This window comes from Numenius arquata, chromosome 17 (genome assembly GCF_964106895.1).
Source record: "Numenius arquata chromosome 17, bNumArq3.hap1.1, whole genome shotgun sequence".
NCBI lineage: Eukaryota > Metazoa > Chordata > Aves > Charadriiformes > Scolopacidae > Numenius > Numenius arquata.
In genome coordinates, this window is record NC_133592.1 from 13,859,608 (window position 1) to 13,872,830 (window position 13,223).

The 13,223-nt window shown below is 48.9% G+C and overlaps 1 protein-coding gene across 3 annotated transcripts in view; it reads left to right on the forward strand.

Moving 5' to 3' along the window:
* The first annotated feature begins 4,607 nt into the window (after positions 1-4,607).
* Positions 4,608-13,223, forward strand: part of GAS7 (growth arrest specific 7) — a 99,578-nt gene continuing 90,962 nt past the window's right edge. The window contains exon 1 of one of the 3 annotated variants that reach the window (XM_074160142.1): positions 4,608-4,846. In XM_074160142.1, coding sequence (XP_074016243.1) covers positions 4,664-4,846 — 183 coding nt within the window. In that variant the 5' untranslated portion in view covers positions 4,608-4,663. The remainder of the gene's footprint in view (positions 4,847-13,223) is intronic. The other 2 variants (XM_074160141.1, XM_074160140.1) reach the window with 2 other exon arrangements.

Here is a 13,223-nt window from a genome sequence, read left to right on the forward strand (position 1 = left end):
ATACTCAAGAATATCTGGCTTAGGAAATCCCTAAACTGCAGTTTGGTGCACGATGAGAGAGTACTCAAGGGAAGCACTGCTATATGTTTTTCTGCTCTTTCACTCCACCCTATGCATTCTATTCTGTCAGAAAGAAGACTGTAGCCTAGATGTTTGTTCTGAGTTCCTGCTGCAGTTCTTATGTCTTGGCTGTTGAAAGCCTTGCGAATGGTCCCTTCCATCAAAAGCTACAGCTATAGCTTTTAAGCATTTTAACAACTGGAAGTATCTTTTGTGTACAGGCTCAGAACATTTCTTCTCCAACAATAGGCCTACTTTCTACTAGTCATTTAGACTTCAAAGGTAATTTAAAGATCCGGGGCTACATGTGGTTTCTTTTCAGTCTCTTTCTCTGCTGGTTCTTGGCCTTGGGAGATCTCCTGGTGTCGCTGTGTCTTGCAGACAGGTATGGCCAATCAATTATTCATGTGAATCTCCGGTGTAGCGTGACTAAAAAACTCCCCTATGCACCTATGCCAACCCGTTCTCATTTTGAGCTCTGCAGGATCTTCTCAGTGAAGACAGCAGGAGTAATTTAGCTCTCTTCCATGGGCTAGACAGGTTGTTGGATGATGCTTTAAACAAACAAAACATTGAACATGATGCTTCTACAGCTGTCAGATGTGAACTTTCTTCTGGTACTCCCTAGATGTTCTTAGGTCCCTCTTCAGGGAATCTGCCCGTCTGTATAGGGCTTGTTTTAGTGGTGGTGTTTTAAGTTCCAGGTAACAATCTGTAAAATCATGGAATAAGTTCTCTGACTGGATAACCATAACTGAGGCTCTCTGCAGTGTTATATGAAGTTGGCTCTTTCTCATTCACAGGTAGCATTTCAGTAACACTAAGGTTTGTTAAAACGTTTGATGTCTAAGATTGAGATCTTCACCCTTGACCTCAGTAGCAGATAGGGAGTAAAAGGTCCTTCAAGGGGAGATCTGTTTCACCCTAACACAGAATATGTTCGTGACACTAATTTTAGAATCGGTTTCTCATTGTTAAGCGGAATACCCTACTAGAACAGATGACAAAGTGAGTATGACGGTTGTGATGGGTCAGGAAATAAATTTGGAGAGATCTTACAGGCAGAGGGACTGTTTTGATCAGTCAGTCAGCCCTGCTGAGTGTTGGCCAGAGAACACTTGCATCCAGCCAAGATGCTTTAGCTGAGCTGGAACAGATGATAGAAAACAAGGCTGAGACTGAAAGGTGACCAATTCATTCTGATGCCTGGTACCCTCGAAGTTGCAAATCTGCATGTTTCTGGGATGGCTTCTATATCTTCCATCTAGTGACTCTGGCTCTGATATCTTCTGCTAGCTAAAGAAAGCTTTCTATGCTCAGAAATAATTTTCCTCAGAGAGGAAGGTTTAGAAAGAAAATGTAAAATAAGAATGAAGTTAGTGTTTACATTTACATTACATGTGGTGTTTACACCGGGCTTGCCTGCTGAAATGCTGAAGTTTGTAATTGCTTCAAGAAGTGACCAACCAACCCTAGGACTAAAACCCAGCCATAGGCTTTCTCATCAAGAAAGTTCATGCAGAGAAGGATAGAAATCCGCAAAAATATCAGAAAAGGAGATAAAGAGACAGCAGAACAAGTTGGAAGTATAAAAATAGCAGAGGAAAAAAATATCAGAGAATAAACCGAAGAAAAAATATTTCAGTATTCTTGCAACATTAAACATAAAAGAAGTAAAATTTAGACTAAAATTCAATGTTGTACATGAAAGTTGGGTTTGTATATGCTGAAGAAAAATATGGAGGTTTTTGGTTCGATTTCAGTTCTTGCCATCTATAAGAGGCATTGTTAGAGAGGACTGCTGATAGATGTAACTGGATGTGTGCCATGACATCAGGTCTGTTGCTTTTTGCCAAACAAGGCACAGCTGGTGTGATAACAACACATAATAGTTCATAGTTCAATAGTTATCAGCATAAATGCTTATCAAAAGGGGATGATTTTGAGCAATTTACCACAAATTCAGAGAATCAAAAATAGAACTGTGGAAAATAGCCCAAAAGTTGTTGAAAGAATACGAAGAAAAAAAAAAAAAAAATCCCTCAGATTGGTGCTTAGCCCATGTAAAATGAAGGACAGCTACACTGGAAGTCACCTTTTGAAATGTTCAGGAGAGGGGCTACAGTCAGGCTGCCTCATTACTCACATTAAAGGAAAAGGTATTGCAAACTAGCAAAACACCAGGAAAAGAGAGGTAGAAAATTACTCTAATAAAGTGTCACAGAAATAAAAAGCCTGTGCAGCTCCGGGCCAGAAGACACACACATGAGGGTAGATTATGGGCACAGAAAATGGTAGTTGTTCTAAACTTGCTCCTCACTACGGATTGCAAAGCAAGAACAAATCAGGAGAAATGGGAGGCTCTTCCTCCATGAAAAAAAAGGTGGAAGAGAAAGGGATCTGAATCTTAGAAACCAGCCAGGCCATGTGGGAGTGAGTGGAGGGTCTGTGAGAAGGACTGAGCCCGCAGCCAAACACTGCAAATTGTGCAAAACTTGTGATGCACAGAAGCACCTGCATCCTTTCCACCGGAGCAGAAGTTGATGCACGTGCCTTGAACCACCAGACCCGCACCAGCACCTTCTCCCCAAAATGAGCTGCACAAGCCCCTGGCTGTGCCACACATGGAGGGTCACCATGGGCCAGGATGCCTGACGCATGTGCTGCGGTGGGTCACATACACACGCAATCTGGGCAAGGAGCTCACACGCAGGCTGCAGCCACAGGAAGCCCTGCCTGCCTGGGCTCTCACAGAACAGAACAGGACACGCGGTGGGATATAGAGATGGTTTGTGATGTGCACGGGGGAATCACGTGCACTGACACAGGTCTCACTCTCTGGAGCAGCGTGCATGAACACACGGTGGCTTATATTGGTGCACACCATGTCTCAGCCTCCCTGGGTGGGTGATCTCACCAAACCACAGAGAAATGCCGTGGATGCCAGCTGCTGTTGAGATGTACACACACAGGGCTGAGGCAAACCACACCTCCCGCGTTTCCCGAGCTCACACATTCTGAGATTTTGCCAGGTTCACAATGGTCTGTGTCAGCGTGTTGAAACGAGTGATGTGTATACACATAGACAAGCACAGTCTCACACACCTGTGCGTATTCTGGGGTCAGTCCTGCACCCCTGAACTGCAGCTTCTCCTGTGAACCAACAAGGTTCTCAGACACACACACGTCGAGTTCAGTGCCCACACACTTGCATACACCGCAGGGTCTCACCAACATGCCAGAAGTAGCCGTGCGGCTTCCTGCTCACCCATGGACTCGCAGTGCCTGGAGGCAATCAACAGAGGGGACCTGGACATGTCTGCTGGGCACGTCTGGCTCCCACCCATGAGTGGGGAGAAGGACCCACTGGTGTCTGAAGGTTTGTGCCCTGCTGTCCCCTCTCCACCAACTGCCCACATGAGGATGCTGGGTGACAGGCGGGGACATGGCCATGGGGCTCCTCAGGCAGAGCCACCTCCTTCTGCCTCATCCCTTCCACACTCATGCAGGTGTGAATCTTGCACACAAGGAAGTGAGCAACACTTCCTCACACACACACACACACACACATGCAGAGCGGGTCAGGCAGCCCACCCTGCAGCAAGTCACACGTGTGTGTACCTGGGCTTCACACACACACAACCACACCAGTGCTCACGCACACAGGCACACAGGCACACAGGCACACACACAGACACACCAGTACTCACACGCGTGCAGGCAGGTGTGTATAACATGTGCAGTGAGTCAGGTGTGCAGAGACAACCTGTGCAGACACACACTCTCATACACACCTGTGTGCACAAAGGCAGGTGTGTCTTACACACACACACTTACGTGCTGCAGAGTAAGTCAGGCATGCACACCCGGAGCAAGCTGTGCACACAGAGTGGCTGTTCATAAACAAAATAAGCACACAGACATGTCTCACACATGCGTATGCACAAGTGTCACACAGATGAGGGTGTCACACACAAACACACATGGTGCATCTCTCATACACAGAGGTGTCTCACACGTGTGATTCACGCACGTGCTGCAGTCAGACGCACACTTGGAGCAAGTTGTGCACTCAGCTGAGTGTTGCAGATACACGCACTTGGGGATGTGTCACACGCACCTGTATGTTTCATACATGTTTGGGTGCGTCACACAGCGTCTTTCAGGCAAAATGGATTTCACGCACTCGGGTGTGTGTCACAAATGCACGCAGGGTGTCTCAGACGCGCAGAGCTGTCTCACACGGACACCAGCGTCTCCAGAGGTACAGGTGGTGTCTCGGACACACCGGGCCATACAGGTGGGCGTTACAGTCGCGCACGGAGTCTCAGGCGCTCACACGCGGGTGTCAGGCACACCAAGCGTCCCGCGGGGACGCGGAGGCGGACGGGTGTCTCGGTGTCACGGAGACGGTGCCCCCCCCACACACGCGGCCCCCGCCGCCACCGCGCGCCACCGGCCCCGCCCCGCCCCGCCCCGCGCGGGAGGGCGGAGGGGGCGGGGCAGGGCGGTCCCTCGCGCTGCCCTCGCCCCGGGCGGGCGCCGAGCGGCGGCCGAGGCCGGGGCGGTCGCGGGCGGAGGGCGGCCGCGTCCCCCCGGCGGGATGTCGGGGTCGCGCTGTCAGACGCTGTACCCCTTCTCCGGGGAGCGGCACCGGCAGGGTCTGCGCTTCGCCGCGGGGGAGCTGATCACGGTGCTGCAGGTGCCGGACGGCGGCTGGTGGGAAGGGCAGAAGGAGGACGGGCTGCGCGGCTGGTTCCCGGCCAGCTACGTGCAGCTCCTGGAGGTAGGAGCGGCGCCGGGGCCGGGAGCGGGGAGGGGGCGGCGGGGGGAGCCGGCCGGCGGCCGGGCCGGGCCGGGGGAAGGAGCCGTCCCGGGGCGCCCCGGGGTTGGTCGCCGGGCACGGCTCGCGGTGCCCCCGCCGCCGGCGCTGTGGGCGGGGGGGGGGGGGGGTGTGTGCCAGCAGTGCGGAGGGGACGCGGGGTTGCCCACGGGCGTTGCTGTCGGGGACCCGGCTCGGCGTCGTCCCGGCCTGTGCCGAGGGCAGAGCGGGCGCCGCGGCCACCCCGGGGCTGGAGGGTGTCCGGTAAGAGGACGCGGCACCGGGAGGAGCCCGCCCGGCCCCGCTGTAGCCGTGGAGCAGCGGAGCTGGAGCTGCGTGGCGACCTGCGAGCTCCTCCGGACACGGGCGTTTTCACAATGGCTGAACAGCAGCGTAAGTCAGCGGCTGAGGTGATAGCGCTCCTGTCAGTCCTACGTCGTGAGGCCAGATACTGGGCGAGTTCCTCTCCTCTTCCCTTTCCCTCCCATTTTCTTCCACTGAACATCTCTTGGCTTTATGGTGTGAAAGAAGTAATTCAGGTGCATCCCTTCTATTCCACCAGTTCCCCAGCTGGCTGGAGGTACCTTGCTGCCCTATGTGTGGCACTGCCCTGGGGAGCTCCAGCAGAGTTAGAGGCAGCTGCCCAGGCTCAAAGGTCATGGACATTCCATCAGGATGCTGAGAAGCATCAGTTGTTTTCAGGGCCCTGACAGCCAGGGCAACAGTTGTATTCCCCTCAGGACTGCTTGTTTCTGAACTTGCTTATTACTTTCTCTCCTGTGCAAACAAGACACAAGGTGAGTGTAAAATATACGTCCACAAAGAGTGCCTTCACAATCTCTGCATTTCTGAAATGTCTCATGCACCAAAGCAAGAACTTGCCGTGAGTCCATTGGTCCTTCCCTCGTTGACCATGCCCTGTTGTCATTTGGAACTTAACCTGGGATGTGGGTATGGAAATGGTCTCCTTAAGCCGTGTCCCTGCAGTGACTGGGCTGAAGTGGTTAGCAGCATATTTCTCGAGTCAGCCTCTGTTTGTCCTCCAGGTTTCTAGGGGGAACCTGACAGCCTGCTTTGCTTACATGTGAGGCCGGCACCACCCGCCCCAGGTTTTCCATGCAGACCCTCTGGGGAATTCAGAGTGGCAGGAGGCACTGCCTGGGGCAGACCGGGCCCACCAGATGCACGCAGAGCAGCGTCCTGTGAGCAAAAGGTTCTCTGCAAAAGGACATTTTGCCTATAGATTGGGCATTGCCTTTTGGTTTCACTAGTCCAAATGAATTTTAAAATCTGTGACGAATTTCCATTGAGTTCCTGTTTCTTATTCTTACCTGGAAAGACAGGAAAATAGAAACAAAATTTCCCCACTCAGTGCTACAGGAGTGAGACCAGGCAGTTTTCCCAAGTGCCACTGAAGCACTTGGGAATTTTTGTTAGTTTAAGAATGTGGGAGTCCTTTTGTTTGTCAGTTTTGCCACCTAGAAGATCATTTACTGAGATAAGTGAATGATTGTGGTTTCACAAATTGCTAAATATTTACACATCTAACTAGGAATTTAGGAATTGTTTGAGGCAAAATGTATCATAAGATGAGACAAACTCTGCTCAGCAAAGGCAGTGGGAAATCACTTCTGTGTACACAATAACTTTGCTTTCATACCATCTCCCTCTTGGAAACACCTCTCTTCCTACTTAAGTCTGAGCAAATTGCACTCGGATCGGTGCCTGCGCTCCCTCAGGTGTGCCCTTCTGACCTCATGTACCGCTGAAAACGTTGCTGGAGACCAATTGCCCACACAGCCCAGCCTCTCTTCTCTTGAGCAAACTTTCAGAAAGAAGGTAAGAAAGACAGCAGGTGCCGAGACGTGTACACTCTAGCATGTTTTCCAGAGGTGGTGCCTAATAAGGACTATGAGCCAGATTGAATAAATATGTCAAATGAGAGCTAATTAACCAAATTTATGGGACCACAGGTACTTGGCACATATTACAGTAGAGTAGATGTGTGAGAAGAAGACATCTCTGTGTGTCTCGCTCATGGCTCTCTGCAGGTAAGCTTTCACTCCTTTGCAGGTATGCAGCTAGCTGGCTCAGGGATCGGATCTAACGGAAAGACACCACGATAGAAATACTCTCCTTCTCCATTCTCTGATTCAAGCCCCTGCCCAACCACATTGACACTGGAGCTGGTGTCAGGGAGGTGATGACAACGCACAGTCAGATGGGGCCATGAACATGCTTCTCCTTCAAGTACCAACTGCCACTTATGTTGGCTTTGGGTGGCCCTGGCCCTGCAGCTTTTGCTAAGGTTCAGCGTTATGTTCTCAGCTGAACTTAACCACATGCTGTTGTTGAAAGAGGAAGATGTTATTTATTCCTGCCCTGTGCCCTGCCATCACTTCCCCATGCCTGGTACATAGCAGGTACCTGTGCTCCTCTCTCTGGCGCCCTGTCACTCACAGGACATCTTGGCTGCATTGTCTGCCACAGCAGTGGATGCACGTGGCTCGCGGCATTGTCCAAGGTGTGCCTGGGCCAGCAGGGTTTGCCCTGCATGGCACACACCCTTCCTCCTCCCAGCAGAGTTTGTCAGGGGGCTGGGTGCTACCAAAAGGAGATGGCCACCTTCTGAAGCCTTCATAGCTTTAAGCCTGCCACTGTGTAGAGATAGGCAGTCTGGATTTTCTTATTCATATGACTTCACATTTACCAACACTGAAGTCTTCTCCAACAGCGCTGCTCTAAAGCCTGCACTGAGCTGAAAGAGGCAAGTGAGAAAGGTATGAAGGACAGCAGCTGAGAGAGGAGTCTCCTCCACCCTGGAGCCCGTCTGCAGTGTGCTAATTCCTGCTGGGTGAAACAGAAGAAATGACTATTCCTGATGCTATCTCCAACTTGGGAGGAACTGCTCTGCACCAGCAGCACCTGCATCTCCTCACAGGCAGCTGGGCTGCGGAGCTGCCAGCCCTGGTCATCAGCTGCCTCGTGGTGCTGGTTGTCTTATCCAGGGGCTGAGGAGCTCTTCCTCCTCCTGTGCACGCACACTGAGTGGTAGCCCTTGGCTCTTGCAAAGAAAAATAAGTATCCATGGCTAGTGGTTAACCAGAACTGGTTTTAACAGCAAATGTGGAGTTGGACAGCTCTGAGAAAACCATGAAGGTAGCTTGTGGGAAACAAACTCCAGTCCTAGCGTTTGTGAGGGATTGCTGCCTTTCCCTCCAGAGCTCTCTTGCTAGCAAAAATGTGTTTTCAATTCATTCATCACTGAAGATCAAGGAAAGACCAAAGTTGTAGTAAAGTAAGTGTGGGGCAAAAGAGACACAGGGAGGTAAAGATGTTTGGCACCCGTTGGCTCCCATAAGCCCTCAGTGGTGGGTTAGAAGAAAATCATGATGACTGGAGGTTCCTGCTCATGGCAGTGATGGAAACAATAAGAAGGTTTAAAAGGGATTTCCTGTGTTTTAATATGTGCCCATTGCATCTCATCCTTTCACTGGATATCACTGAGAACAGCCTGTCTCTGCTTTTATTACTGTCCCCGCCATAGGTTTTTGTACACACTGATAACATCCCTCTTGAGCCTTTTTGTCTTGATGCTAAGCAGTCCCAGTTCTTTCAGCCTTTCCTTGTATGACAGATGCTCTGATCCCTTAATCATCGTTGTGGCCCATTGCTGGACTCTTTCCAGTATGTCCTTGTCTTCCTTGTGCTGGGAAGCCAAGTACTGTTTCTTGTACTGTTTCTTAGACTGTTGTGCTCTTGGAGATAGTAGGTTAATGGAGAAACAGCCCCCCACCAATGTTTCCTTAACATAAGAATCCATTGACACCAGAGGAATCCAAAGGAGTGCTGCCAAATTCATATGGTTTTGCTTTGACTGAGCTTGGAAGTGAGCAAGGAACACTCTTCTGCAAACTCAAGGGCTTGGGGAAGGAGGGATGTTCTTGCTTGTGATCCATATCCCATTGAGTAGATACACCACCAGCTTCAACCTTCACCCGTCCTTTGGTGATTTATAGCTACGTCAGTCATGAGACCTGAAAGTCAGGAACTAGCAGCTGCATCTTCTGACCATTTCCTCCCTTGTGAGTACTTCTATATTTTTGCCTGACATTTTGACCAGAGCCATACAGGGATCCCCTGTACCAGACTGCTGCAGTCCCAGGTTAGGCAATCCTCCTTCCCAGCCTGGTGCAAAGAGGAATCTGTGTAGATATGGGCGATAAGCAGTCCTTCAAGCCAGCACTTCCACGGTGAACACAGATATGGAGCAGGTGGAATGTGGGGTGTGATACAGTGAGGAATTTCTGAGCAGCTGAAGGTAACATGATGTTTCCTACCCAGAGGCTGATTGCCTCCTCACTCCACCTGCATCAGAGATGCTCAGGATGATGATGTGTAGAGAGAGATCTGTGCAGCTCCAGACCTGAGAGCAACCTAGGACAAGTCTCAGGTGTTTCCCAGTGTGTCACAAGCTTTATTGGTGCAGGACAGCATAGATGTCAAGAGGGTGAAGTGGTGTTAGACCTCTGGGGTATGTACTCTGGGAGGTCCTTTGCACGGGACCCTCTGGGGAAATACTGGATGTTGCGTCTGCCTTTTCTAGAGAAGTAATTTTCAAAGGGGTGGGGAGATGTGTCATTCAGTCACATTTGCAAGTGGTTTGTTTTAAAATCTATTTTAGGCGTTGCTTTTTGTATTTGTGGTTAGCTAGAAATCTCTTATATAAGCAGCAGTAGCAACATATGCAAATTTGCTGAAAATTGTCAGCACTTTTTATAGCTTCAGTCATCCCACAGATGTAAGTCTCTGTATGAAGCACAGTGTGTGCTTCCAGCAGGGATGGAGGTGGCTCTGGAATCTGGCTGAGCGAGCTGGGCTGAGTAGGATGAGAGCTGCCACTGATCCTGTGTGTGCTTTCACAGCTCGATTTACTGGAACCGCGAGGCGCTTTGGAAGGGAAGAATCGCGTGGTTCTCCCTGGTGTTGGTGCACGTGCCGCATCAGGAAGTGTTATACGTTACTGCCACTGCTGCCTGATACTCGGGTGTAACTCATCTCATCCAGCCCGACCTGTGACATCTGCCATGCAAACACTGCAGCGTGCAAGCAGCTGAGCCTGGAGGTTGTGGCACGTTCAGCTGCAGGAGACATGGCACGGCACAAACTGCTTCATTCTCTGTGCCCAGGTATGCTGAGAGAAAAAGGATGAAAGGAATTAATAGAAAGGATAATGCCTTTAATTTATTTTGTAATAGCAGAGAACGTGTAGAGGATTTCTGTGCCAAGCTGTACCTTGTTGTAAGCTGATATGATCCAAGAAGATGGGGTGCTTAAGGAGAAAACAGAACCTGCCAGCTGATTAGCAAGTAGAATTCCATTTCATGGCAAAATTCAACTTCCAAACATTTATGTGAAACACTATTGTGATGAAACCTCTATTTTTAGAGAGAAAAAAAATTATGGTTTATATTTCTCTTTCTTCACGTTAATGATGGAGCATATTTTGATCAAGGAAAACCCCAAAATATTTTGTCAGAAGATATCCAGCCAGCCCTAGAAATGGGCATTGCCCTCCCCAGGGCTGCGAGGCGACGGCGGTGCTGTGTGCTGGCACCAGCAGCTGCTGGAGCTGCTCTCTGCTGTCACAGGAGCTACATAATGCGTACAGTGCATTTGGAAGAGAGGAGATGTTGGTACCTATTGCAACAGAGCCTCTCCTGATGACTGTACAAAGAAGAATAAGGTTGCATATGGTCGGTTCCTGGCTGGCTGTGAGTATCTGGGGCCTGGGCTCTTTGTCTGCGCCCTCGGTACCTCCTGCACGCAGCAACAGTGCTTTGCTTTCTTAGCAGGTTCTTCTACATCCTTGGAGTTTGTTCTCTCACACTCTCTTGTTCCTCCATCTCACCTCTCAAAAATCAGCTCAACACAAAACGTCACAGACAGCAACAAGGACCGAGGGGATGTGTGATGATCTCAGGTACAAATGTGGCTGTTACCACTGCTATTTTCTAAGGATACTCCGTGGAACAAGTAATGCTCTGATGTGCAGTCTTGTGTGATGGGAGAGGAATCTGGTCTTTAATCCAGTGTGACAAGGGTGTGGGTGCTGAACTCCTCTGTGGTTTTAGGGAGTGAGCATGGGTTGTGCTCAGGAAACATGTAGGGTGTTCAGCTTCTGATGCCACATGCAGTTAAGCTACTTGGCTGATCAAGTGCCAGGCTGGGACTGGTATCCCCGTCTCCTGCCAGTCCCGCCCAGGGATGCCTGTGGCACCTCTGTGAGATTTCTGCTTTTCTGCTGCCCCTGGGAGATGGTGCTGGGGAGGAGCAGCCGCGGCCAAAGAAGGGATGGTGTCTTCTCCAGGCACAGAAGGATGATTTTGATTCTCCTGGTGCAGGGGGACCAAGGAGATTCACAAGGCTGCTGTGGGTGTTCTTTCAGGGGGAAGGATGGAGTTTTCAAAATTCAGCACTCACAGCCACTGAGGCTGGTCTGCCTTGCGAGATTCAACTGCAAACTTCTGTCCAAAGTGGAGCATTTGTGAGATAGGAGTGGTATTGCTTTGTGTTCTAGTTTCAAAGTGTTGCTTTTTATATCTGTGACTTTCTGTAACTGTATATTTTCAGACTTGAAACTTCTGGTCATCTGACTACTGACATTTCTGGAAAATGTGAACAAAATGAAATATTTTTTTTTCTCATATTAAAAGGGTGAGGAAATTGTGTTTTGCTGCCAGAAGATCACTTTTCAGTCGAGGTTTCTGAGGGATTTTAAAGCCCCAGAGGTATGTGAAGGAGATGAGATGCTACAGTTCACAATCCCTCACTCATAAGAGTGTCATCTATTGTGCATTGCCATCTATCGATAATTGTCTTGAACTGTTGAATTTATAGATAGAACTTAAAAACTGAAGAGCAGCATAAATACCCAAAATTTATGAAAGAAAGGGTGTTACTGATGGATGTGGCTTTTTTTGTGAGCTCTTCTGTCCTCTGCAGGAGTTGGGGTGTTGCAGATGCTGGGCTCATGGATGCTGCACCTGTAGCAGGTGAGAACAATCACATTGGTGGCCTTGCAGAAATTGCAAAGGACAGAATTTTTAAAGAATTTTTTCTTTATTCTTAGCTAAAAGATTAAAACGTGTCATGGGAGTCTTAATCTGGTAGGACCTCTTTCTGACCATGGATTACAGAGTCTAAAAATGGTCTCGCTGCAGATGCCTGCCTTGTAGATGTTAAAGATTAAAGGAGTTGCTGTGCACCTGCACATTAAAGGTGGTTACAGCGACGATGAAAAATGTGGGTCATTTTAAGACTTACTTGAAGATCACTTAGTTCCCTAAAGAATTCCCTGTTCATTCTGTGCTCTGAATAAGGAACGATTCCTGTACACAGACACAGCAGTGATTTTGGCAGTGTTAGGCATGGGGTACTCTAGACTCTCTTTCCAACTTGGGTGCAAAATTCACCTTCAATGTTTGAGTGTTGTGCTGCAAACACGTGCTGAATATATTATATGTTACTTTATACTGAATGTACTTAAAAAGACACAGTGGGAATAATGAAATATGCCAGATACTCAGCATTTTCTAAAAACTGTCTTTACTTTGGTGTACAAAATGGAAAATTTAGCCCTGAAACCAAGACCAGAAGATTCTGGCAGATTTGGTGGGATTTGGTTTTCTCTACTTATTTCACTTTTACCCATGTGTTAATAAATGACCACGTAAAATTAACTCATAATTTAAATAGCTGGATTAAACCTTTGTTTTATTCTCCATGGTTTCTTATCTTCCATGGTTGCTTATGTCCCATGGAACACTTTATTATCAGTAATGTACCCTGATTCTGCATTACCAGAGTCTTAAATCTCTGAGTATGTGCTCAGGACCTGTTTTCATTATTTCACTGACTACTGGCATCAAGTGAAATCCCAAAGATTGGACATTCTTCTGTTTTGGAGAGGTCCCACAATAATGGGAGCAAGCATGTGGTGCTGCAGCATTGAAGATAGTATATGTCTTGGAAATATTTGTGACTGCTGCAGTTGTTTTCGTACAGCACAACTCAGGGCAGCAAGAGTGGTATTTCTCATGTTGTGGGTGTCCGTGCTATCGGCAGAGCTTGGGGATCCAGCCCGGAGCCTGGCAGACAGGCAGCTCTGCTAATTTGTGTCTTGAAATATTTGATGGAAGGCACCGATATTTCTGTCTTTGATTTCTGACACATCCAGGGAGCACTTGTTCCGTGCAGGTTTTTCGGAATGCAGTGCTTCCAGGCTGTGCCTCGCTCGCTGTGCGCACACGGCAGATCTGCTGGAAGGCTCCCAAAGGCC